This window comes from Salmo salar, chromosome 18 (genome assembly GCF_965601325.2).
Source record: "Salmo salar chromosome 18, fSalSal1, whole genome shotgun sequence".
NCBI lineage: Eukaryota > Metazoa > Chordata > Actinopteri > Salmoniformes > Salmonidae > Salmo > Salmo salar.
In genome coordinates this window covers 27626404-27653770 of record NC_138308.1, presented here as the reverse complement: position 1 = coordinate 27653770, position 27367 = coordinate 27626404, and the positions used below count along the sequence as shown (strand labels likewise).

The window sequence follows — 27367 nt, the reverse complement described above, 5'->3', positions numbered from 1 at the left end:
ATGTTGAGGGCTCCTTTGGGACTGTTCTTGTGGAAGATGGGACTGCAGCTGCTCTTTGTCCATCCTGTGCCTCCATGTATCTCACTGTGATTCTGTGGCAGATGTGAACTGACTGTATGATAATGTAACACAGGTTGATGTTGTGCACTTGTGCTGAGAGACAACCTGTGCCAATAAAGCCAAGACCTCAGTGAGAGGGTTGCTGACTGTTCACGCTAGTGATGTAATTCAGGTACTGTTCCTACACCAATCTTTGTATTACAAATGTAACAATGTTTTCCCCCTATTTAAAATGTGATATTTTATGTTGTTTCTTTCTATTTTTGTGTTTTCTCTCTACTGTTCCTTGTCTATAGGTTGTGAAGGATTTAAATGATATTTTTTAAAGTGAACTGCCGTTGGGGTTAACAGTAGGACCTACTTTTTAAAGCATTTATTGGCGTCTTCTTCTCTCTGTGTGTATTAGTACAACATAGTACTACTATTTAAAGTGCAACTACTATGGTAAAGGTACAACTGTGGATGCATTGTAGTCCTTCTAATGCAAATTATTACCAGGAGCATGCTCTGATAGAGCGGCAGGTATTGGGCCAGTAACTGAAAGGTTGCTTGTTTGAATACTGGAGCCGACAAGGTGAAACATCTGTTGCTGTGCCCTTGAGCAAGGCACCTAACCCTAATTGCTCTAGGCGTGCTGCACAATGATGACCCCACTCTTTGTGGGTGTCTCAGGGGGAGTTGGGATACGCAAGAAACACATTTCTATTACACACTTGTGTGTATCAGGACAAATATAAGCCCCCCAATAATGATTATTATGTGTGATAATCAATAGCATTTTTTCCATGTGTAGCTTTGACTTCATTATTGTGCCCTGTTGTGCCCTATGCCTGCACTGTTACTATGTGAACTTGTAATGAATGTAAAGTAAGACGTCAACAGAGAGTGGATTTCCCCAGTCGGTGTACTCATACTCACCTGTAATGTCATAATAGGGTTTCTGTCGCCTCTAATTATTCTGCTTCTTTACTTTCAATTACCTTTCTATCAGTGTGTCTATGCGAATAGCACCTATTTTAATTTGTATTTACCTCATACTCTCTCCCTATGTTGTGAATGTGTGGATGTTTCAGAGCGTGGGAAGGGCAGGCAGGCCATACTGGGGGAGCACCCGTCCTCTTACGGAGACAATGGATATGGTAAGATCCCGCCTCTCAGCATCAAAACACTACCATATTACTTCGTGTATCGGCTTCTTCCATCTCTAGACATCTCTAGACACAAACTGCTACATTATCCACTCTATCCACACAGACTGCTACATTATCCACTCTATCCACACAGACTGCTACATTATCCACTCTATCTACACAGACTGCTACATTATCCACTCTATCCACACAGACTGCTACATTATTCACTCTATCCACACAGACTGCTACATTATCCACTCTATCCACACAGACTGCTACATTATTCACTCTATCCATACAGACTGCTAGTTTCACTCTCCACGCTGCTACTCCCATCCAGCAGAGGCTCCCCCCCCGCTGCAGCACTCTATCCTCGCTGCACTCCCATCCGCAGATGGCTACATTATCCATCCCATCCATACAGACTGCTACATTATCCACCCCTTCCACACTCCCCATTCCTCAGGTGAAACCCTGCCCAACCACCTCTATGCCTCAGATGGATGGTATAGATTCCCAACCTTATCTGAAGGTGAGAGGAGTAGAGAGTAGAGACCTCCCACCCTGCTTTGTCTCCAGAGGCTACCCATACGTAACCCACCTCCAGACTCCTTTTACCATCAGGGTTGTGTTTAGTAGGATCAAACAGGACAAGAAAGTAGTAGCTGACCTCCTCCATTTCAAAATGTTTTATCCCGTTTCATGCCTACTGAACACAACTCAGGTGGAAGTGAAAGTTGTAACCCCTCCTCCTCCTTTCCCCTTGTGTTATGTATTCCAGGGTCACACTGCCCCCTGCTGCCTCTCCCAGGGAACAGCAGGTACAAGCTGAGCTCCCACGACATCCCAGAGGTGGTGGCTTACCCCCTGCCCCAAAGCTCCTCCTACAACAACCACGGCTCTAGCTCTGTCGCCATGGTGAGCGGCCTGCACCCCACCAAGATGAACTGCACCCGCATCTTCAACCTTTTCTGTCTCTATGGCAACATCGAAAAGGTCAGCAGCAGAGGTCCACCTTAGGAGGGACTTGAGGGCATCCATGTTTGTGTTTGTGATAGTTTGAGTGTGAATGAACATTTCTTGGATGAATTCATTTGTTGTTGTTGTCAGTGTGTGTTATTCTGTTTGAAGTATTTCTGTTTGAAGTAGGTGTGCTAAAGCAGTAGTTCTCAAATCTCTGTAGGGGACCCACAACTGTTCCATGGATTTAATCTATTCCAGAGCTAGCACATCTGATTCATGGCGCCGGAGAAGATGGCTGATGTTTTACGTGCTCCTAACCAACTGTGTTTTTTTTTCTCGTTTTTTTCCCCGTTGTTTGTAACTTATTTTTTAACTTATTCTGTACATAATGTTGCTACTACCGTCTCTTATGACCAAAAATAACTTCTGGACATTAGAACAGCGATTACTCATCACGAACTGGCAAAAGCTTTTTTTTCCTTTAACGAGTCCAACGAGCCCAATGTGAAAGACATACTGCTTTCCCAGGAACAGGCCCAACTCCCCATCTTTTCCGTGAAGAGAAGACAGAGAAAAAGAGGACGGAGGTTGGGCTGCCTTCTGAGAATTCGTAGGCGATCGAATAAACCCCCACTGCCTTCCGTTCTACTAGCTAACATGCAATCATTGGAAAATAAAAACAACGACCTACAAGGAAGATTAACCTGTTAGGGCTAGGGGGCAGTATTGACACGGCTGGATAAAAAACATACCCGATTTAATCTGGTTACCACTCCTACCCAGTAACTAGAATATGCATATACTTATTACATATGGATAGAAAACACCCTAAAGTTTCTAAAACTGTTTGAATGGTGTCTGTGAGTATAACAGAACTCAAATGGCAGGTCAAAACCTGAGAGATTCCTTTACAGGAAGTGGCCTGTCTGACCATTTCTTGAACTTCTTTTCCATCTCTATCTTTTACTAAGGATCTCTGCTCTAACGTGACACTTCCTACGTCGTCCATAGGCGCTCAGAGCCCGGGAAAAAACAGAATGTCGTCATTCCAGCCCCAGGCTGAAACACATTATCGCCTTTCTCAAGTGGCCGATCAAGGGACTCTGGGCTTATGCGCGTGACCCGACCGCCCCCGCCTTTGTGATTTTTTCCTCTGTTTGCCGAAAAGGAGATTCCCTGTCGGAATATTATCGCTTTTCTACGAGAAAAATGGCATAAAAATTGATTTTAAACAGCGGTTGACATGCTTCGAAGTACGGTAATGGAATATTTAGAATTTTATTGTCACGAATTGCGCCATGCGCGTGACCCTTCTTTACCATTTCGGATAGTGTCTGGGACGCACGAACAAAACGCCGCTATTCGGATATAACAATGGATTATTTTGGACCAAACCAACATTTGTTATTGAAGTAGCAGTCCTGGGAGTGCATTCTGACGAAGACAACAAAAGGTAATCAAACTTTTATAATAGTAAATATGATTATGGTGAGTGCTAAACTTGCCGGGTGTCTAAATAGCGAGCCCGTGATGCCTGGGCTATGTACTTAGAATATTGCAAAATGTGCTTTCACCAAAAAGCTATTTTAAAATCGGACATATCGAGTGCATAGAGGAGTAATGTATCTATAATTCTTAAAATAATTGTTATGCTTTTTGTGAACGTTTATCGTGAGTAATTTAGTAAAATGTTAGCGAATTCCCTGGAAGTTTGCGGGGGGTATGCTAGTTCTGAACGTCACATGCTAATGTAAAAAAAGCTGTTTTTTTATATAAATATGAACTTGATTGAACAAAACATGCATGTATTGTATAACATAATGTCCTAGGGTTGTCATCTGATGAAGATCATCAAAGGTGAGTGCTGCATTTAGCTGTCTTCTGGGTTTTGGTGACATTATATGCTGGCTTGAAAAATGGGTGTCTGATTATTTCTGGCTTGGTACTCTGCTGACATAATCTAATGTTTTGCTTTCGTTGTAAAGCCTTTTTGAAATCGGACAGTGTGGTTAGATTAACGAGAGTCTTGTCTTTAAATAGCTGTAAAATAGTCATATGTTTGAGAAATTGAAGTAATAGGATTTTTAAGGTTTTGAAAATCGCGCCACAGGCTTAAAGTGGCTGTTACGTAGGTGGGACGAATTCGTCCCGCCTAGCCCAGAGAGGTTAAACTACCAACAGGACATTTAAAAACTGTAATATCTTATGCTTCACTGAGTTGTGGCTGAACGACAGGTAAGACAAGGGCTGGCGTACTATGTATATTTGTAAACAACAGCTGGTGCACGATATCTAAGAAAGTCTCAAGGTTTTGCTTTGCCTGAGGTAGAGTATCTCATGATAAGCTGTAGACCACACTATCTACCTAGAGAGTTTTCATCTGTATTTTTTGTAGCTGTCTACATACCACCACAGACCAATGCTGACACTAAGACCGCACTCAATGAGCTGTATTCCGCCGTAAGCAAACAGGAAAACACTCATCCAGAGGCGGTGCACCTAGTGGCCGGGACATTAATGCAGGGAAACTTAAATCCGTTTTACCAAATTTCTATCAGCATGTTAAATGTGTAACGAGAGGAAAAAAACTCTGGGCCACCTTTACTCCACACACAGAGACGCATACAAAGCTCTCCCTTGCCCTCCATTTGGCAAATCTGACCATAATTCCATCCTCTTGATTCCTGCTTACAAGCAAAAATGAAAGCAGGAAGCACCAGTGACTCGGTCAATAAAAAAGTGGTCAGATGAAGCAGATGCTAAGCTACAGGACTGTTTTGCGAGCACAGACTGGAATATGTTCCGGGATTCTTCTGATGGCATTGAGGAGTACGCCACGTCAGTCATTGGCTTCATCAATAAGTGCATCGATGACGTCGTCCCCACAATGACCGAAAGTACATACCCCAACCAGAAGCCATGGATTACAGGCATCATCCGCACTGAGCTAAAGGCTAGAGCTGCCGCTTTCAAGGAGCGGGACTCTAACCCGGAAGCTTATAAGAAATCCCACTATGCCCTCTGATGAACCATCAAACAGGCAAAGTGTCAATACAGGACTAAGATTGAATCATACTACACCGGCTCCGACGCTCGTCGGATGTGGCAGGGCTTACAAACCATTACAGACTACAAAGAGAAGCACAGCCAAGAGCTGCCCAGTGACACGAGCCTACCAGACGAGCTAAACTACTTCGAGGCAAACAACACTGAAACATGCATGAGAGCACCAGCTGTTCCGGACGACTGTGTGATCACGCTCTCCGCAGCCGATGTGAGTAAGACCTTTAAACAGGACAACATTCACAAGGCAGCAGGGCTATACGGATTATCAGGACGTGTACTACGAGCATGCGCTGACCAACTGGCAAGTGTCTTCACTGACATTTCCAACCTCTCCCTGTCCGAGTCTGTAATGCCAATATGTTTTAAGCAGACCACCATAGTCTCTGTGCCCAAGAACACTAAGGTAACCTGCCTAAATGACTACTGACCCGTAGCACTCACGCATGAAGTGCTTTGAAAGGCTGATTATGGTTCACATCAACACCAATATCCCAAAAACCCTAGACCCACTCCAATTTGCCTACCGCCCTAACAGATCCACAGATGATGCAATCTCTATTGCACTCCACACTGCCCTTTCCCACCTGGACAAAAGGAACACCTATGTGAGAATGCTATTCATTGACTACAGCTCAGCGTTCAACACCATTGTGCCCTCAAAGCTCATCAATAAGCTAAGCACCCTGGGATTGAACACCTCCCTCTGCAACTGGATCCTGGACTTCCTGACGGGCCGCCTCCATGTGGTAAGATTAGGTAACAACACATCCGCCACGCTGATCCTCAACACAGGGGACCCTCAGGGCTGCGTGCTCAGTCCCCGCCTGTACTCCCTGTTCACTCATGACTGCACGGCCAGGCATGACTCCAACACCAACATTAAGTTTGCTGATGACACAACAGTAGTAGGCCTGGTCACCGACAACGATGAGACAGCCTATAGGGAGGAGGTCAGAGACCTGGCCGTGTGGTGTCAGGACAACAACCTCTCCCTCAACATGATCAAGACAAATGATTGAGGACTACAGAAAAAGGAGGACCGAGCATGCCTCCATTCTCATCAACTGGGCTGTAGTGGAGCAGGTTGAGAACTTCGTTGGTGTCCACATCACCAACAAACTAACATGGTCCAAGCACATGGTCCAAGCACACCAAGACAGTCGTGAAGAGGGCACAACAAAACCTCTTCCCCCTCAGGAGACTGAAAAGATTTGGCATGGGTCCTCAGATCCTCAAAAGGTTCTACAGCTGCACCATCGAGAGCATCCTGACTGGTTGCATCACTGCATGGAATGGCAACTGCTCAGCCTCCGACCGCACGGCACTACAGAGGGTAGTGCGTATGGCCCAGTACATCACTGGGGCCAAGCTTCCTGCCATTCAGGACCTCTATACCAGGCGGTGTCAGAAGAAGGCCCTAAAAATTGTCAAAGCTCCAGGCGCCCTATTCATAGACTGTTCTCTCTGCTACCGCACGGCAGCAGTACCGGAACGCCAAGTCTATGTCCAAGAGGCTTCTCAACAGCTTCTACCCCCAAACAATACCACTCCTGAACATCTAATCAAATGGCAGCCCAGACTATTTCCATTGCCCCCCCAACACCTCTTTTACGCCGCTGCTACTCTCTGTTATTATCTATGCATAGTCACTTTAATAAATCTACCGGCATGTAGCCTAGTGGTTAGAGGGTTGGGTCAGTAACCGAAAGGTTGCTAGATCGAATCCCTGAGCTGACAAGGTAAAAATCTGTTGTTCTGCCCCTGAACAAAGCAGTTAACCCACTGTTCCTAGGCCGTCATTGTAAATAAGAATTTGTTCTTAACTGACTTGCCTAGTTAAATAAAGGTTAAATAAATAAACCTACATGTACATATTACCTCGACTAACCAGTGCCCCTGCACATTGACTCTGTACTGGTACCCCCTGTATATAGTCTCGCTATTGTTATTTTTACTGCTGCTCTTTAATTACTTGTTCCTTTTATTTCTTATTCTTATTAGTATTTTTTAAACTGCATTGTTGGTTAAGGGCTTGTAAGTAAGCATTTCACTGTTGTATTCAGCGCATGTGACTAATTAAATTTGATTTGATTCAAATTGTCAACTAATTATCAAGCCCTTGACTAAGTGAATCAGGTTAGCTAGTTCAGGGTGAAACAAAATTGTGAAATGTCTGGGGGGCCCCCGAGGATAGGTTTGAGAAGCACTGTGGTAAAGGTGTATGTAGCTACTGTAATTTCCGGACTATAAGCCGCAACTTTTTTCCCACGCTTTGAACCTCGCGGCTTAAACAATGACGCGGCTAATATATGAATTTTTCCCGCTTTCAATTTTTTTTTCTCCAAAAAAACACATTCTGTGACGTGCTCAGTTTTTTGGCGGCATGAAGCTTTCATTAGACCAATGAAATTGCCGAACGGGTTAAGGTCAAACAACTTTTTTGTTTACTGTTTAGATTAAATCGAGCGCTCTCAAACTTCCCATCATTCTGATTACGGTAGTCATTTTGTCACCCTCATCATGGCAAAGACACGGAGAAATGCATATGATGCAGCTTTGAAGTTGAAGGCGATTGATCTGGCTGTTGGAAAAGGAAATAGAGCTGCTGCACGGGAGCTTGGTCTTAATGAGTCGATGATAAGACGTTGGAAACAGCAGCGTTAGGAATTGACTCAGTGCAAAAAGACAACTAAAGCTTACTGCAAATTTTTTTGTTTTTGTTACAAGCCGTGTTTCGTTAAAGCCTGTGTAAAGTTAATTTGTTTCAATGTACCGGTAGGCACCTGCGGCTTATAGACATGTGCGGCTTATTTATGTTCAAAATAATAATTTTTAAAAAATTCAGTGGGTGCGGCTTATATTCAGGTGCGCTCAATAGTCTGGAAATTACGGTATATAGTATTTGAGGCTTGCTATGTACATCATGTGTCTAAATCTGTGTGTGTGGCAGGTGAAGTTCATGAAGAGTGTCCCGGGCACTGCCCTAGTAGAGATGGGGGATGAGTATGCAGTGGACAGGGCCATCACTCACCTCAACAGCATCAAGGTGTTTGGCAAGCGGCTTAATGTCTGGTGAGTGTCCTTGTTAGCATGCTAGAGGATAGCTTAGCACCTGCAGTATTCAACCACGGAATTAATGTTATTATCTAGTATCTTTTTACTCATTCTTTGTATTCTATTCCCTTCCTCTCCATTTTTCTCTTCCTCCTCTCTCTCCCTCTCTCTCTCTCCAGTGTGTCCAAGCAGCATGCGGTCATCCCCAGCCAGGTGTTTGAGCTGGAGGACGGCAGCAGCAGCTATAAGGACTTTGCCATGACCAGGAACAACCGCTTCACCAGCCAAGGCCAGGCCTCCAAGAACATCATCCAGCCACCCTCCTGTGTGTTGCACTACTACAACGTTCCCCCCTGCATCTCAGAGGACCAGCTACTGAGGGTAGGGCTGTAATGATGTCTATGGTAGCGATAGGATGTGAGCAGAAGCCTGAGGGGTTGTGGGTCAAGGCTAGGGGACGGGATATAGGAAGTAAGGTAAGGTTTATGGTTAGCTCCCATCCTGTATACTGCACTACTGCAACGTCCCATCTGAAAGTACCAGCTGCTGAGGTTATGGCTGGAATGACAGGGTAGCGTATGGGGAATGGGGAAGGGTTTCTGAGGTCTATATGGGGTAGGGTTTAGCGTTGACTCACATCCTGTGAGCGGCACTATTACAATGCCCCTCCCCCTACATTTCAGAGGGCCAGCTGGATCTTGGAAGGAGGGTGGATATCTGATGTTTGGTGGATAGGAGGCCTAAGAGATGAAACTCTTTTGCTGAACAATTACTTCCATAGAAGAAGCGGACTGCTGATGGATCTACCAGTCATTCACTGTCAATGATCTCTGTAGTTTGACCGTTATTAAAGAGCTCCATCTTGTGGATGTGGTTAGAAAAACATGAGCATTGTCTCAGCAGTCCTTGTTGACTGTTGTTTGATTTCTTCCAGTTATGCTCAGAGCATGATGTGCCAGGTTTCACCAAGTTCAAGATGTTTGATGCAAAGCGTAAGTTTAGCATCTTTTCACTTTTTTTTATTTTGTTAGGCTGTTGAAGGAGTTTGCTGTACTGTCATACTTAAGTTGTCCTATTGTCCTCTCTTGTCATCAGCCTCCTCCAAAACTATCTCTGGGTTGTTAGAGTTTGACTCCAAGACGCACGCGGTTGAGGTCTTGACCGTCCTAAACCACTACCAGATCAGAATACCAAGTAAGTGACCAGATGGTTTTGCTTTCCTCAACAGTGACCGCACGCTAGCACCAAACACTCCACCGTTAGTAGTCACTCTCAGCAGGATAACTGAGTGTGTCACATAGTCAGAGAAATGCCCAGAGAAATTGGATTCAGACCAAATTTACATGAAGACCTGAAGACTAAATCCTATCTTACATTCAATCTTCCTCTTTACTGCATTGGCATAGCCTGTCTTATTGCCACACTATTATTCCTGAGTGAAATAGCATGGGGGACATGTTGTAAAATCCAAGGGGGAGAATGCTTTAATGCTGTCTGTTCTAGGAGAAATAGCATGGGGGACATGTTGTAAAATCCAAGGGGGAGAATGCTTTAATGCTGTCTGTTCTAGGAGAAATAGCATGGGGGACATGTTGTAAAATCCAAGGGGGAGAATGCTTTAATGCTGTCTGTTCTAGGAGAAATAGCATGGGGGACATGTTGTAAAATCCAAGGGGGAGAATGCTTTAATGCTGTCTGTTCTAGGAGAAATAGCATGGGGGACATGTTGTAAAATCCAAGGGGGAGAATGCTTTAATGCTGTCTGTTCTAGGAGAAATAGCATGGGGGACATGTTGTAAAATCCAAGGGGGAGAATGCTTTAATGCTGTCTGTTCTAGGAGAAATAGCATGGGGGACATGTTGTAAAATCCAAGGGGGAGAATGCTTTAATGCTGTCTGTTCTAGGAGAAATAGCATGGGGGACATGTTGTAAAATCCAAGGGGGAGAATGCTTTAATGCTGTCTGTTCTAGGAGAAATAGCATGGGGGACATGTTGTAAAATCCAAGGGGGAGAATGCTTTAATGCTGTTTGTTCTAGGAGAAATAGCATGGGGGACATGTTGTAAAATCCAAGGGGGAGAATGCTTTAATGCTGTCTGTTCTAGGAGAAATAGCATGGGGGACATGTTGTAAAATCCAAGGGGGAGAATGCTTTAATGCTGTCTGTTCTAGGAGAAATAGCATGGGGGACATGTTGTAAAATCCAAGGGGGAGAATGCTTTAATGCTGTCTGTTCTAGGAGAAATAGCATGGGGGACATGTTGTAAAATCCAAGGGGGAGAATGCTTTAATGCTGTCTGTTCTAGGAGAAATAGCATGGGGGACATGTTGTAAAATCCAAGGGGGAGAATGCTTTAATGCTGTCTGTTCTAGGAGAAATAGCATGGGGGACATGTTGTAAAATCCAAGGGGGAGAATGCTTTAATGCTGTCTGTTCTAGGAGAAATAGCATGGGGGACATGTTGTAAAATCCAAGGGGGAGAATGCTTTAATGCTGTCTGTTCTAGGAGAAATAGCATGGGGGACATGTTGTAAAATCCAAGGGGGAGAATGCTTTAATGCTGTCTGTTCTAGGAGAAATAGCATGGGGGACATGTTGTAAAATCCAAGGGGGAGAATGCTTTAATGCTGTCTGTTCTAGGAGAAATAGCATGGGGGACATGTTGTAAAATCCAAGGGGGAGAATGCTTTAATGCTGTCTGTTCTAGGAGAAATAGCATGGGGGACATGTTGTAAAATCCAAGGGGGAGAATGCTTTAATGCTGTCTGTTCTAGGAGAAATAGCATGGGGGACATGTTGTAAAATCCAAGGGGGAGAATGCTTTAATGCTGTCTGTTCTAGGAGAAATAGCATGGGGGACATGTTGTAAAATCCAAGGGGGAGAATGCTTTAATGCTGTCTGTTCTAGGAGAAATAGCATGGGGGACATGTTGTAAAATCCAAGGGGGAGAATGCTTTAATGCTGTCCTAGGAGAAATAGCATGGGGGACATGTTGTAAAATCCAAGGGGGAGAATGCTTTAATGCTGTCTGTTCTAGGAGAAATAGCATGGGGGACATGTTGTAAAATCCAAGGGGGAGAATGCTTTAATGCTGTCTGTTCTAGGAGAAATAGCATGGGGGACATGTTGTAAAATCCAAGGGGGAGAATGCTTTAATGCTGTCTGTTCTAGGAGAAATAGCATGGGGGACATGTTGTAAAATCCAAGGGGGAGAATGCTTTAATGCTGTCTGTTCTAGGAGAAATAGCATGGGGGACATGTTGTAAAATCCAAGGGGGAGAATGCTTTAATGCTGTCTGTTCTAGGAGAAATAGCATGGGGGACATGTTGTAAAATCCAAGGGGGAGAATGCTTTAATGCTGTCTGTTCTAGGAGAAATAGCATGGGGGACATGTTGTAAAATCCAAGGGGGAGAATGCTTTAATGCTGTCTGTTCTAGGAGAAATAGCATGGGGGACATGTTGTAAAATCCAAGGGGGAGAATGCTTTAATGCTGTCTGTTCTAGGAGAAATAGCATGGGGGACATGTTGTAAAATCCAAGGGGGAGAATGCTTTAATGCTGTCTGTTCTAGGAGAAATAGCATGGGGGACATGTTGTAAAATCCAAGGGGGAGAATGCTTTAATGCTGTCTGTTCTAGGAGCAGGTGGTTGATTTTTCACAATATTTATCCTGTCTGTTGGTTGGCTCCACAGGTGTTTCAGCCTGGCCCTGTGGAGTTGGTTGTTATCAGAGAGGGAGATTAGGTGTGTGTGTGTGTGTGTGTGTGTGTGTGTGTGTGTGTGTGTGTGTGTGTGTGTGTGTGTGTGTGTGTGTGTGTGTGTGTGTGTGTGTGTGTGTGTGTGTGTGTGTGTGTGTGTGTGTGTGTGTGTGTGTGTGTGTGTGTGGTGTGTGTCATGAGACAGGGAGCACACTAGGACCGGAGTCTGTGCATCATCTGCTGCACACCTTTTTCTCTTCTCAGACCGGACTTAACGCTGCTGTGTTCAGAATTCTCCCTGCCAATGCCCCCAACAGAGTGAACATGTGTGTGTGTGCACTCCATGTGAGCATGTGTGTTTGTTTATGTGTAGGAATATGTGTGAGTGTGTGTATAGTAGGTGTGTAATCCAGTGTGTCTGACCTTTTCCAGATGGCTCTAACCCCTACACCCTGAAGCTGTGCTTCTCCACGTCCTCTCATCTCTGAGAAACTCAGGACCAGGGCACCAGCAGGACTGACCAGAGCCCAGCAGGAGATGGAGAGAGAGAAAGGATGGGACTGGGAGGGACAGAGTACTGAGCTAACAAGACACTGAGACTCACTGTCTCCCGTTGAAGTGGAGAAGACTACTGAAACACACAAGTGTGAAACACTGGAAAATTGCTGTACCTCTTATTTTCTAGTATTTTCTGTTCTGTTAGTTTTTAAGTTGTCTCTGTATAGAGAGAGCCAATCAGAACTAAGAACAGAGAGACGACACCCTCTCTTCCCAGCGTCCATTGGGGCTGAGCATGGTACTGTAATGTAACAGATGACCCCTGAAAAGACTTGTTGTGGACAGAATGAGATTACTTGCCAATTTTTGCATTGTGTTCGAAGACTGAATAGAGGACGTCCAATATGCATCCATGCTGGTGAAGACTATCCAAAATGGTCGCCATATTTATGGGTTGACAGCGCTGCATTTATGCTCACCTTATTTAGTTGAGCAGCAGAAACTCAGTCGGTACTTCAGTGGAACAATGTGTCAATATGAATTTAAAATCGCACTGTAACATGTAAATGTGTATAGAATGGAAATGAAAGCTCTGCTATAGAGGGTTGGGACAGGGGAGCGGGTGATATTCTTCATCTTATTTGAGGTCATTGTGTCAGCAGGTGTTTTGCTTTGGAGTGGACCGTTTAATGATGCGTTTTAGACACTGTGTTTGTATGATGTTTACACACGAAGAGCCCATGGTCTGTGTAGTATGTCCGTGTTTTGGGGCACACTGTTTGAATGTTAGTACTGGGTTCAGTGTAGTATCATGGCTCACCTGCACTGTGTTCAGTGTCAGTAGTTTTGTACATTCAGACTGTTTTAGTGTTTAGTGACACGCCGATATGTCTTATGTTCACAAAATGGCTGTATCCAGAATCATTATACATCACCCCTACCTCTTTGCCTCATTAATTAGCAAATATTTTGATATTAATTAGTATATTTAAAACATTTATGGACATTTTCAGATTTCTTAATCCCTCAAATACCTAAGGTTATTTGGGAACAGCCCTGTCAAAGAGTGTAACAAATAATATGACTGTACAAATGCTTTGCACAACAAATTTGGAATTTCATTTTACTTGCAAAATATGGCAAAATAAGGGAATGACATGTTAAAGCCAAATTCCATTGGTCTATTCTGTATGTACTACTGTATAACATGAGCAAATACATACAGTACAAAACTTAAGGTGTTAATCAACCTTTCTGCAAGTAGCAAACTGCTATTGTATCTGCTGCAGGGGAGGCTTATTCAGGCACAGGATCAGGTTTGGTTGGTTCTGGATGCATCCTGAGAACATGACATTCATTAAGCATTCAACAGTCTACAGATCCTCTTACATTTTATTATTCCACAATTGTTCCGACTTCCATTTCAAAAGCCTGGAGTTACCATAAACAGCAGTCTTGTGCTTAAGTTCATGTTATCATCAAATGTAAGACACTACACGCATGTTCAGGTGGGTAGATCCCATGACTTCCATGTCGACTTCCATGTCTGACTGGTCATTAAATGGCGTATCTATGGCTTTGTTGTGGATTTTATAGAGTTTTGTGATCTGTGCCAGTGTTAGTCACTGGAGTGACACCAGAATAGAATCCTCATGCACACTACAGATTGTGCATTCTCCTGCCCTATGAGCTTTGAGAGCACACTCCAATGAATTCCCTTAAACAAACTTCAGAGGATCCCTCTGCACACAAATGTATCTCTGAGGGCATAACTTGTTGAAATAGAACACTGCAGCCTTTGCTTTCTAGAGTCCCCATTGTCAATAAAGGAAAGTAGCTTCCCACAGCTAAAGCTTTACTTTTCATGACTTGACAAGAAGGCACTTTACTTTGTAATGTGGGGAGAGCTGGATGGGAGGATGGGAGAAAGACCAGGAAAGGTGAGGATGAAAACTGAGATACACACAGTAACATTATTAGTGATAGTTATTTTCCCTGTGCTCAGCTAGTGACATGTACTTGAATAACAAACATGACTTGCTCTTTCAACTCTTAACACTAAGAAAAACACAAACTTATACAAACCCAAGTGGGCACACACTTACAAACACCTCTCTCTCCTATCTCTCTCTTTTTCACACTCCAGCCTGGTCTCTAGCTTTGCTGCACACTCCTACACACACCCTTGGTGCCCAGTAATCCGTTGGGGAACGCTGGTCTCTCGTGACCCTCTAAATTTACAGCGGCCTGTTGCTGTTCCCTGTGTGGGTCTCTCATATTTCTCTAGCCGGCTGCGACACTAATAATAGCAGTGCTGCGACACAGATTACTTCACTCTGAGCCGAGGAGGGTACCTCTCTCTCTCTCTGCTGGGGCCTTTTCTAGTTCCCTTGGTTTCTTTATTTAGCCACTGACCCGCTCCTCTTTTCTCTTTGGAACAGAGGGCAGGTCACAGGCTCATTAGCATATTAAGGCTGTATGCATGTTTTTATCATTACTGTGTCTTATGGTCAGCACTTATTATGAGTGCTATACTGAAGGTGATAAAAAACCAACAGCAAGGATTTAGGAGGAAGATAGTAGCTCATATGAACTTACACAGACTTCACATGAGCAGAGAGGGAGGGACTGTAATAAGAAAGTCAGAATAAGCACAGACTTCCTCCAGCTTTTTGTGCCCCAGTTTTCTAGGTTAGCCAGGCTTATCTATGTAAACAGGTGCCCTTGAGCCCAGAGATACCCAGAGAGATCCTTGTCTCTTCAAATATGTGATTCCCACTAACCACTCCATTATGATTCTAGCCTCACATGCCAGGCTTGACAGCTCTCCTGTAAACTGACAGTTACCTCTGATTCTCTGTACATGAAAGCCACATATATGTGCCTGTCGCACACAGGGGAAAAGTCCTTCAGGAGAACCAAAATGTCACATTTAATCCTGGGATGGAAGGGGGATCTTCTGGCTCACTAGTCCTGGCAATTGGACGTGTGTGTTTGTGCATGCGTAGGCCTATGTGTGTGTTTATCACGTGTATGTGTGTGTGTTGATCCAGTGCCACCTGCCTGGATATCTGACCGCAGTCTTTTTCTCAGGTCCAGTAAATCTCTTATAGCTATGTGAGGGGTTATTTGAGGACAGCTGTGAATCCCACCTCGAGCCATCCGGCGGACTGTCACACCTCGCCAGCCCAGCATCGCTGACCAGTGAGCTCTGGCCATGACCTTGTCACATGGGTCTTACAGTGTGTGCATCAAAGGAGACTGTGTATGAGGAGTACTCTAAGGTAATGTGTTTATACAGCTTTAAGGACACATTATATTTATTTGACAGGGCTGCGTTCAGTACAAAAAAAGGGTGTGAAACGTAACGGTGCTGTTCTGAACGACCAGTTGAACGACCAGTGAGGGGTTGGGTTGTGGGTTGGGGAACGCTGTCAGCATGGCCGCTACCCTTGAAATACTTTCACTCATTGCTTCAAGCCACACCCCTCCACATTCACCAAACGGAGCAAATGTACCTCAAAGTCTGTTCAAGAAAGTTGAAGAACGTTTTGGGGAAAGGCACCTCAGGTGTGCTGTAATCCTCTGCTACCCCACCAGGATATGATTAAAACATAATTACAGCAAGATAAAGCCTCATACATCATTTATAATGTTCACATTAGTTATTTTGGGGGAGCTATAGCCAGCTATTTATTTTATGTCGGTGTAATTACAAGCACTTCCTTAGGCATCAGTAAAAAGAATACCCCTACAAGGTAAACGTATTACCCTTTATGAAAATGAGCTCTTGAGAAATCCATTACAATACACAATATTATTATTATATTAACTTCCTAACACTCAGCCCAACTCTAAACAAACTCCTTTATAAACCCAGCAAAAAAAGAAACGTCCCTTTTTCAGGACCCTGTCTTTCAACGATCGTTCGTAAAAACCCAAATAACTTCACAGATCTTCATTGTAAAGGGTTTAAACACTGTTTTCCATGCTCGTTCAATGAATCATAAACAATTAATGAATATGCACCTGTGGAATGGTCGTTAAGACACTAACAGCTTACAGACGGTAGGCAATTAAGGTCACAGTTCTGAAAACATAGGACACTAAAGAGGCCTTTCTACTGACTCTGAAAAACACCAAAAGAAAGATGCCCAGGGTCCCTGCTCATCTGCGTGAACGTGCCTTAGGCATGCTGCAAGGAGGCATGAGGACTGCAAATGTGGCCACGGCAATAAATTGCAATGTCCGTACTGTGAGACGCCTAAGACAGCGCTACAGGGAGACAGGACGGACAGCTGATCATCCTCGCAGTGGCAGACCACGTGCAACAACACCTGCACAGGATCGGTACATCCGAGCATCACTCCTGCGGGACATGTACAGGATGGCAACAACAACTGCCCGAGTTACACCAGGAACGCACAATCCCTCCATCAGTGCTCAGACTGTCCGCAATAGGCTGAGAGAGGCTGGACTGAGGGCTTGTAGGCCTCTTGTAAGGCAGACATCACTGGGAACAATGTCGCCTATGGGCATAAACCCACCGTCACTAAACCAGACAGGACTGACAAAAGGTGCTCTTCACTGACGAGTCGCAGTTTTGTCTCACCAGAGGTGATGGTCGGATTCACGTTTATCATCGAATGAGCGTGTACTCTGGAGCGGGATCGATTTGGAGGATCCGTCATGGTCTGGGGCAGTGTTATCAAACTGAGCTTGTTGCCGTTACAGGCAAGACATCCACCTCCCTCATGTGGTACCCTTCCTGCAGGCTCATCCTGACATGATCCTCCAGAATAACAATGCCACCAGCCATACTGCTCGTTCTGTGCTTGATTTTCTGCAAGACAGGGATGTCAGTGTTCTGCCATGGCCAGCAAAGAGCCCAGATCTCAATCCCATTGAGCACGTCTGGGACCTGTTGAATCGGAGGGTGAGGGCTAGGGCCATTTGAGGGTGCCTTGGTGGAAGAGTGGGGTAACATACTGACTGTTACTTTTGATTTTGACCCACCCCCTTCCCCCTTTGTTCAGGGACACAATAATAAATTTCTGTAAGTCACGTCTGTGGAACTTGTTCAGTTTATGTCTCAGTTGTTGAATCTTGTTATGTTCATACAGATATTTACACATGTTAAGTTTGCTGAAAATAAACGCAGTTGACAGTGAGAGGACGTTTCTTTTTTTGCTGAGTTTATAAATCCCATGAACCCTGGGAGAGAGCCAAGTTCAAACCCTGCCAATGCAAACACACTAACTGAGAAATTAGGCTACGAATGCAAGTTTGTGGAAGTCTGACTAGCTCAAATTAATCAAATATAGGGTTATCTTGTCCTTGTTCTTTTAATTGTGTCAGTGTTGAAGGATTACAATGCATATGTCTCATATTTTGCAACTAGTCAGTTTGCTGCCAAAAAACATAGCTATTTATTACATTATGGACCTTCACATCTAGCACTTACTGTATGGTGACTGATCGTCACATTTAGCATGCTCTTCTATGTCAGCTCTCCTATTCAGAATGAATTTACTGTGGAGGTTTGTCCTTGGCCTTGTTTTATTCGAGCATGAACACAAACAGTAGCCATCATTGATGCGATGCCGTGACTTTGTCGACTTTCAAACAACTGAAACAAAAGTTGGTTTAGACCTGAGCAATCGAGACTAGTCTGAAGCCTCCATACCTCGAGGGCCGTACTCCAGTTTTATTGTGTTTGTTCTGTTCCACAAGGAGACCATTACCTCAATCAACATCACTATACGTTTACTGCTCTTATCCAAATAGTGATAGTATGCAGCAGATGATATGACTTCAGGTAAATAACAGAATGTTATTGCACCTCTCAACTGAAGATGTTTTATTGCTTTTTAAAGTGCCTCAATGATCCCTAAGTACTAACCATAATGGCTAGACAAAGATAAACAGACACAGAATCCATTCAGCTCCATGGGCAATACTGTATATACACATTTTTCAGTAGCTCGTGTGATTTTCTTAGTCACTCTATGGTGGATCTACAGTTGCTGAAGGGGACTCAAGTTCCCACCTCATCCTCTCTGACCTCCTTTTCTCCTCAAATTGTCTAGAGAGCAGTGTGGGTAGAGGATAGTTATGTAAATGGATCTAGCAGTTTCTCTCAAGTGCAATGTGGGTAGTGTCAAGCCTTAGTCTGCTCTCCTCTGAGGAATACAAAAGGGTTTTTCTCTCCCCCTCACCTCTGCTACTGCTGCTAGAATCAATAGGCCAAGTATAAAATATGGGTATAATCAGAGACAACTTCTCTGGGTTTATAACCAGCAGGAACACCATACTGCAGCCTGTCATTTTATTTCCCTCTTCTGGCTTTAAAAATGCTCTGCTAAGCTTGAGGCATTATTCAACCAAACTGAGACCTCCTTTCTGTGTGGCCTATTTTGAATGACCCGGTCTCTCCTGCAACTTCTCATTTGAGAAACACCTCCACGTCTAATATTTATGAATGCGAGAAAGGCGTTTGGAAACTTTCATAACTAGTTTCTATTTTAGCCACAGAAAGCTAGAAGCTGTGTAGCGTCTACATTATACTATTGACATAAACGTTAATATATTAGAAATGAGGTATCTAAAATGAAAACAAATAAAGGACTACTGTGGAAGAGGATTTCTGGCAGTGGGCTAAAAGAGGCTTGGCTCCTGAGTCATATATTAAGTAATATAATCATATAATTGATACAATCTGCACTCCCAGGCAGTTCTAGATTGTTAATACAGTAGAGTAGCTGTAGCCTGTTATCACAAACCATGAGAAGGAGAGAGAGAAACGAGTAGGAAGTAGAGAGAGGAGACAATGATTTATTGATCAGACTGTACTTCACTCACTACTTATTTTTGTTTTAATCAGTGCTTGTAATGACTATAATGTGCGGTTGTATCATGCCTCATTTTCAAAGTTAACTCTGCCACATAGAGCAGGCATATCCTTAGGAAATGACATTTCACCATCACTGACCAAATTCCAGTAGTGTACAAGTTGTGTACATTTTCTAGATCCAAAAGAGTAATCTAAGGAGGATTTTGGAGCTGGAAAACAGAAAAAAGTGGACAATGGACATCAGCCCACTGATGGACTTGACCTTCCTTTAGAACAGTGGAGTGTGTCGAGGAAGATTGGCGTCAAGTACAAACAGAGCCATACTCCAGTAGCACTGGAGGTGAATTGGATGGGAAAAAGGATGAATTACCTGAGGTGGCAGGTGTGGTGATGGTCATGATAAAGATGATTCTAGTCCAGTAGGGGTGACATTTTGGGAGAAAGTGGATCCCTACCTTTTGGCTGACCCACGTGTGGTTTTGGGTTGGGTGAGGGAGTTGGGTGCTGTTGAATCGGTGAAGGTGATCATTTTTTGTGTTTCTTGGTATTTGGTATTTTATTTGGATCCTCATTAGCTGTTGCAAAAGCAGCAGCTACTCTTCCGCGGTCCACACAAAACATGAAACATGACATAATACAGAACATTAATAGACAAGAACAGCTCAGGGACAGAACTACATCAATAAAATAAACATATCAATACATACACAAACTATGAAAGTCAAATAGGGGAGAGGAGTTATTTTTTTTACATTTAAAATTTTATTTCACCAGGTAGGCTAGTTGAGAACAAGTTCTCAATTACAACTGCGACCTGGCTAAGATAAAGCAAAGCTGTCTGACACAAAAACAACACATGGAATAAACAAACATACAGTCAATAATACAATAGAAAAAGTCTATATACAATGAAAATGAGGTAGGACAAGGGAGGAAAGGCAATAAATAGGCCATAGTGGCGAAATAATTACAATATAGCAATTAAACACTGTAGTGATAGATGTGCAGAAGATGAGTGTGCAAGTAGAAATACTGGGGTGCAAAGGAGCAAAATAAATAAAATAAACAACAGTATGGGGATGAGGTAGTTGAATGGGCTATTTACAGATGAGCTATGTACAGGTGCAGTGATCTGTGAGCTGCTCTGACTGCTGGTAATAATATCAAAGGCTGCGTTGTAATCTAACAGTTTGCTAAGAGCTGGCAGCAAGCTGATAGGTCTGCTGTTAGAACCAGTAAAAGCCTCTTTACCACTCTTAGGTAGCGAAATTACTTTGGCTTCCCTCCAGGCCTGAGGACAAAGACTTTCCTCTAGCCTCAGACCTCTTAGGGCTAGACCCATTTTTTCTCAATTTCCGCCTGAATGACGTGCCCAAAGTAAACTGCCTGTTGCTCAGGCCCTGAAGCCAGGATATGCATATAATTGGTACCATTGGAAAGAAAACACTTTGAAGTTTGTAGAAATGTTAAAATAATCTAGGAGAATATAACACAATAGAAAATCCAAAGAAAAACCAACCTGAATTTTTTGGGGAGAGAGACCATCCTTTTAGAATGGCAAGTATAAGGTCATACTGAGAATTAGCTCCCTTGATGCAATTCCTATGGCTTTCACAGGGTGTTAGCAGTCTATGTTCAAGGTTTCAAGATTGTAACTTTGAAAACAAATAAGAAATATCAATTTTAATACAGGGACACAGTCTTGGAAATTTGTGTTTGCGCGCGCCATGAAGACAGGACGCACCTGCTAAAATCAGTTTCCTATTGAACATACGTCTTTCTGTAAGAAATATTATAGTTTGATTACATTTTAGGGTATCTGAGGAGTAAATCGAAATGTATTTTGAGTTTAGGGGTAGATTTTCGGATTCCTTTCTCTGCATGTTGAACGACTGGATTACTCAAATCGATGGCGCCAACAAAACAGACTTTTTGGGATATAAAAAACAATTTTATCTAACAAAACAACACTGCATGTTATAGCTGGGACCCTTTGGATGACAAATCAGAGGAATATTTTCAAAAAGTAAGTGAATATTTAATCGCTATTTGTGAATTTATGAAACCTGTGCCGGTGGAAAAATATTTTGATGTGGGGCGCCGTCCTCAAACAATCGCATGGCATGTTTTTGCAGTAATAGCTACTGTAAATCGGACAGTGCAATTAGATTAACAATAATTTAAGCTTTCAACTGATATAAGACACTTATATGTACCTAAATGTTTAATATCCATAATTTTTATGATTATTTATTTGAATTGTGCGCCCTCCAGTTTCACCAGAAGATGTCCCACTAGCGGGATGCCTAGGCTTAAGTTAAAGATATGACAGATAGGAGAGACTATTGTAACGCTCGTTGTTAGGAGGAGAAGTGGACCAAGGCACAGCGTGGTAAGTGTTCATGATTCTTTATTTTCACAACACACTCAAACAAAATAACAAAAGGCGACAAAACAAAAGTGCACAGTTCTGTCAGGCAACAGAATGCTAAACCGAAAACAACCTCCCACAAAGACAGGTGGAAAACAGGCTGCCTAAGTATGATTCCCAATCAGAGACAACGATAGACAGCTGCCTCTGATTGGGAACCACACTGGCCCAAAAACAAAGAAACAGAAAACATAGACTTCCCCACCTGAGTCACACCCTGACCTAACCAAACATAGAAAATAATAAGGATCTCTACGGTCAGGGCGTGACAACTATAGAGTCAGCTTCCATCCTCAGTAGCTTTCAATCTAAGTTGTCAATGCCAGGAGGTTTGTCATTATTGATCGATAACAGTCATTTTTCCACCTCTCCCATACTAACTTTAAAAAATTCTAACTTGTAATGCTTTTCTTTCATTCTTAGTTTTTTTATGGATTAATATGATGGCTCACTGTTCATTGTTGGCATTTCCTGCCTAAGTTTGCCCACTTTGCCAATGAAGTCATTATAAAAAATAATTGGCAACATCAAATGGTTTTGTGATGAATAAGCCATCTGATTCGATGAAAGATGGAGTTGAATTTGTCTTTCTGGCCATAATTAAATTTAAAGTACTCAAGTTTTTTTCCATCATTCTTTCTATCATCGATCTTGGCTTCATAATACAGTTTCTTCTTCCTTTTGTTGAGTTTAGTGTCGTGTCTTTAGTATCCTTAGTGTGATGACATGCTATTTTATCAAATCGATTACCTAACGTTTAATTGATTACGTGATTGAATTAAATCATGCAACAATTAACTCATTAATAACCTGGGGCACCACGGAGAAGTTTATTTAAGGAGTTCCATCTTCCGAATCTTACATTTCAGTCATCAATCAGTCATTAATTATTCTTTACCTTCTATCAGTCTCATCTGAATGTTGTAAAATTCTTGGTTATCTGCACGAACCTTAGTTTCCACAATGAATCAGTAATATACAAATTGGCTTAATTATTTATTTACTAACTAACTAACTAATCACAAAAATACATTGGTTACTAACACAATGCATTGATAAGTCCCTAGTGGGCTAAGCCGATATGATGGCTTGGTAGACAAAAGGAAAGGGGTGGGGACTGAGAAAGAGCGGGAAAGACAAAATGGATTCACTACTCACAGTCTATAATTATATTCATTCAAATGCTAATCTTTTGTACATGAACGGCCGCTCATTCGAGAATAATTGCAATTTATGTACTTAAGCCCGTATGTCGTTGTTGTCTTCTCTGTTGGAATCCTCGATCGTCCTGCAGGGTTCATCAGAGCCTCTGGTTAACTTTACCAGAAGTCACAATGTATTCTATGGTTGTACGTGGTTAGATGGATACTTCAGAGTACCATTCAGCCATGTAGTCTGTGTTGCTTCAGTTGGTAGAGCATGGTGTTTGCAATGCCAGGGTTGTGGGTTCAATTCCCACGGGGGACCAGTATGGGGAAGAAAAAAAAATGTATGAAATGTATGCTTTCACTACTGTAAGTCGCTCTGGATAAGAGTGTCTGCTAACTGACTAAAATGTAAAAAATGTAGTCATAGAATAGATGCTTCTGCGGTTGTTGGTGTTCTAGATTTACGTAATTTCTAGCTACAGACTAGTAATTATACGTTTAAGATTTGCTCTTATTCTGTAGTGATCGATAGTGTCAGATTTTAATAATTTGCAACCTTAGCTCGAGACGTCCGGCTTACCGTGGGTCTCTTTGGCATGAAATGTACATTTCGTCACAGGTGGTTTTATACATTTCAGTAGAAAAGGGTGGTCCATGACGCCAACATAATGTCTATGCTCTCGTGGGCGTGGTTACTGACTTGGTTAACTTTATATGAAAATCCATGCTCTCATTAAGAAGGTTAATATCACATTATATATTTTCACAAATAGTTTCATGTTTAATCACATACGTTTCACAATATTTAGATGTAAACCTGACAGCTCGGACACTTTAAGAGATACCGTTATGTATGTTTCCTGTCCTTCACGAGATCACCAAATGAAATACACTCATCGTAACTGTCCCACATTCTCAAACATGGAAATATTGTTTAATTCTCCCATTTTGGGGATTTAGGAGTTTGGCCAAGTCTAGTTCTTTGTTCTCTCTCTCTCTCTCAATACTGCATGTCCAAAGGGGGAGATGGTTCCTTCCAGGAATTTACGACCTGTCGTTAAGTCATAAAACTGTGGAGAGTGGGGGGGGGGTCGCCTATGATACCCCCAGGGCACATCATGACATTAGTCACATAATTGCTCAATATGCAGTAGATCAGCCAGTCAGATGTGTAGCCAGACTTATTAACCACTCATTTTGCCCCATCTCTTTCAACCATACAGTTGTTCAATTCCTCATCAATCCATGGAGCCTTAACAGTTCTCACAGTCAGTTTCTTAACAGGTGCATGTTTATCAATAATTGGAAGAAGCAATTTCATAAATTCATCAAGTGCAGCATCTGGATGCTCCTTATTAATCACATCACACCATAAAATATTTTAACATCATCCACATATGAGTCACAGCAAAATGTACACTATTTTAGGACCAGTTTTTGGAACTGTGGCTTTCCTGGATATAGCCACTATACGGTGATCACTTCATCCAATGGGTACGGATACAGCTTTAGAACAAAGTTCTACAGTATTAGTAAAAATGTGATGAATACATGTGGATGATCTCGTTCCTGTAGTGTTTGTAAACACCCTGGTAGGTTGATTAATAACCTGAACCAGATTACAGGCACTGGTTACAGTGAGAAGCTTTCTCTTGAGTGGACAGCTTGATGAAAACCAGTCAATATTCAGGTTCCCAAGAATGAAGACCTCTCTGTTTACATCACATACACTATCAAGCATTTCACACATATTATTTACATACTGACTGCTTGGCCTATAGCAACACCCCAAAAGAAAAGGCTTTCGATGTGCCAAGTGAACCTGCAACCACAACACTTCAATAACACTTGACATAAGATCTTCTTTACAGGGATATGGCTCTGAATATATAAAGCAACACCTCCCCCATAAGCATTTCTGTCTCTTCTATAGATGTTATATCCTTGTACAGATACTGCTGTATCATCAAATTATGGCAAATATATGAATCTTATCTGATGTTAGCAAGTTATTGATTTCATGAACCTTATTTCTAAGGCTACAAATGTTAACATGGGCCATTTTCAGCCCCTTTCTGGGTAGCTTATCAGAGATTGACATGATATGGTAAAGAGCAAACAAAGCAAGAGAAAAAAATATACATTCAGCAGTCCATTAATCAATTTGTGTGTGTGTGTGCCACAGGGTTGAAGCTATGAACCCATATGCTTGGCTCTTTCATCCCTTCCAGGCTTCTGGGAGGGAAGGTGGACAATGAGCCTGTCATAGCGGATGTAAGCAATGTCCCCACGCACTCTGGCAGTTTTTATGGCTGGGATAAGATTTTTCCTCTTCTGGCACACATTTTCAGGATAGTCCTTGTTGAGGAAGATATACGTTCCTCTCAAGTTCTTGGCTCTTTCCAGAACAGCTACCTTGTCCTCAAGAACTTGACCACTATCGGCCTGGGCCTGTCACTTGGGCTTATCAAATCAAATTTATTTTTATATAGCCCTTCGTACATCAGCTGATATTCTCAAAGTGCTGTACAGAAACCCAGCCTAAAACCCCAAACAGCAAGCAAAGCATGTGAAAGAAGCACGGTGGCTAGGAAAAACTCCCTAGGAAAAACTCCCTAGAAAGGCCAAAAACCTAGGAAGAAACCTAGAGAGGAACCAGGCTATGAGGGGTGGCCAGTCCTCTTCTGGCTGTGCAGGGTGGATATTATAACAGAACATGGTCAAAATGTTAAAATGTTAAAATGTTCATAAATGACCAGCATGGTCAAATAATAATAATCATAGTAGTTGTCGAGGGTGCAACAAGCACGTCCGGTGAACAGGTCAGGGTTCCATAGCCGCAGGCAGAACAGTTGAAACTGGAGCAGCAGCACGGCCAGGTGGACTGGGGACAGCAAGGAGGAGTCATACCAGGTAGTCCTGAGGCATGGTCCTAGGGCTCAGGTCCTCTGAGAGAAAGACAGAAAGAGAGAAAGAGAGAATTAGAGAGAGCATATTTAAATACACACAGGACACCGGATAAGACAAGAGAAATACTCCAGATGTAACAGACTGACCCTAGCCCCCCGACACATAAACTACTGCAGCATAAATACTGGAGGCTGAGACAGGAGGGATCAGAAGACACTGTGGCCCCATCCGATGATACCCCCGGACAGGGCCAAACAGGCAGGATATAACCCCACCCACTTTGCCAAAGCACAGCCCCCACACCACTAGAGGGATGTCTCCAACCACCAACTTACCGTCCTAAGACAAGGCCGAGTATAGCCCACAACGATCTCCGCCATGGCACAACCCAAGGGGGGGGGGGGGCGCCAACCCAGACAGGAAGACCACGTCAGTGACTCAACCCACTCAAGTGACGCACCCCTCCCATGGACGGCATGGAAGAACACCAGTAGGCCAGTGACTCAGCCTCTGTAAAAGGGTTAGAGGCAGAGAATCCCAGTGGAAAGAGGGGAACCGGCAAGGCAGAGACAGCAAGGGCGGTTCGTTGCTCCAGCCTTTCCGTTCACCTTCACACTCCTGGGCCAGACTATACTTAATCATAGGACCTACTGAAGAGATAAGTCTTCAGTAAAGACTTAAAGGTTGAGACTGAGTCTGCGTCTCTCACATTGGTAGGCAGACCATTCCATAAAAATGGAGCTCTATAGGAGAAAGCCCTACCTCCAGCCGTTTGCTTAGAAATTCTAGGGACAATTAGGAGGCCTGCGTCTTGTGACCGTAGCGTACGTGTAGGTATGTACGGCAGGACCAAATCGGAAAGATAGGTAGGAGCAAGCCCATGTAATGCTTTGTAGGTTAGCAGTAAAACCTTGAAATCAGCCCTTGCCTTAACAGGAAGCCAGTGTAGGGAGGCTAACACTGGAGTAATATGATCAAATTTTTTGGTTCTAGTCAGGATTCTAGCAGCCGTATTTAGCACTAACTGAAGTTTATTTAGTGCTTTATCCGGGTTATGATGGGTTTTCCCTGTGGCTCAGTTAGTAGAGCATGGTGTTTGCAACGCCAGCATGGTGTGTGCAACGCCAGGGTTGTGGGTTTGATTCCCACGGGGGGCCAGTACAAAAAAAAAATGCATGAAATGAAATGTATGCATTCACTACTGTAAGTCGCTCTGGATAAGAGTGTCTGCTAAATGACTAAAATGTAAAAATGTTCTCCAGTCCTGTGGGCGTGCTCCACCTCAATCTTCCTGTGGTCCATGATTTCTCTGTCATTGTTATCATGGATTCACACACAGAACTGATGTCTTCTCTCAATGACTTACAGATTGCTGTCATCTTGCCATTCTCCTGTTTCAACTCATCGAGCTGACCCTGGGAGAACTGCAAACTGTTCTTCAGGTCCTAGACCTCTCTGGTCAGGTCGTTCATTCTTTTGTTAGTTGAATTGAGCAGTGTATATTCTTGTTGTTGTAACAACTGCTTGTAGAACTATTTTTGTTTGTTT

The 27367-nt window shown here is 43.1% G+C and overlaps 1 protein-coding gene across 1 annotated transcript in view; it reads left to right on the top strand.

The window, feature by feature from the left end:
- Positions 1-12694, top strand: part of LOC106577097 (heterogeneous nuclear ribonucleoprotein L-like) — a 63247-nt gene extending 50553 nt beyond the window's left edge. The window contains exons 7-13 of the mRNA XM_014154833.3: positions 1134-1199; positions 1975-2189; positions 8173-8294; positions 8456-8657; positions 9211-9268; positions 9372-9470; positions 12412-12694. Coding sequence (XP_014010308.1) covers positions 1134-1199; positions 1975-2189; positions 8173-8294; positions 8456-8657; positions 9211-9268; positions 9372-9470; positions 12412-12467 — 818 coding nt within the window. The 3' untranslated portion in view covers positions 12468-12694. The remainder of the gene's footprint in view (positions 1-1133; positions 1200-1974; positions 2190-8172; positions 8295-8455; positions 8658-9210; positions 9269-9371; positions 9471-12411) is intronic.
- Positions 12695-27367: the final 14673 nt, after the last annotated feature.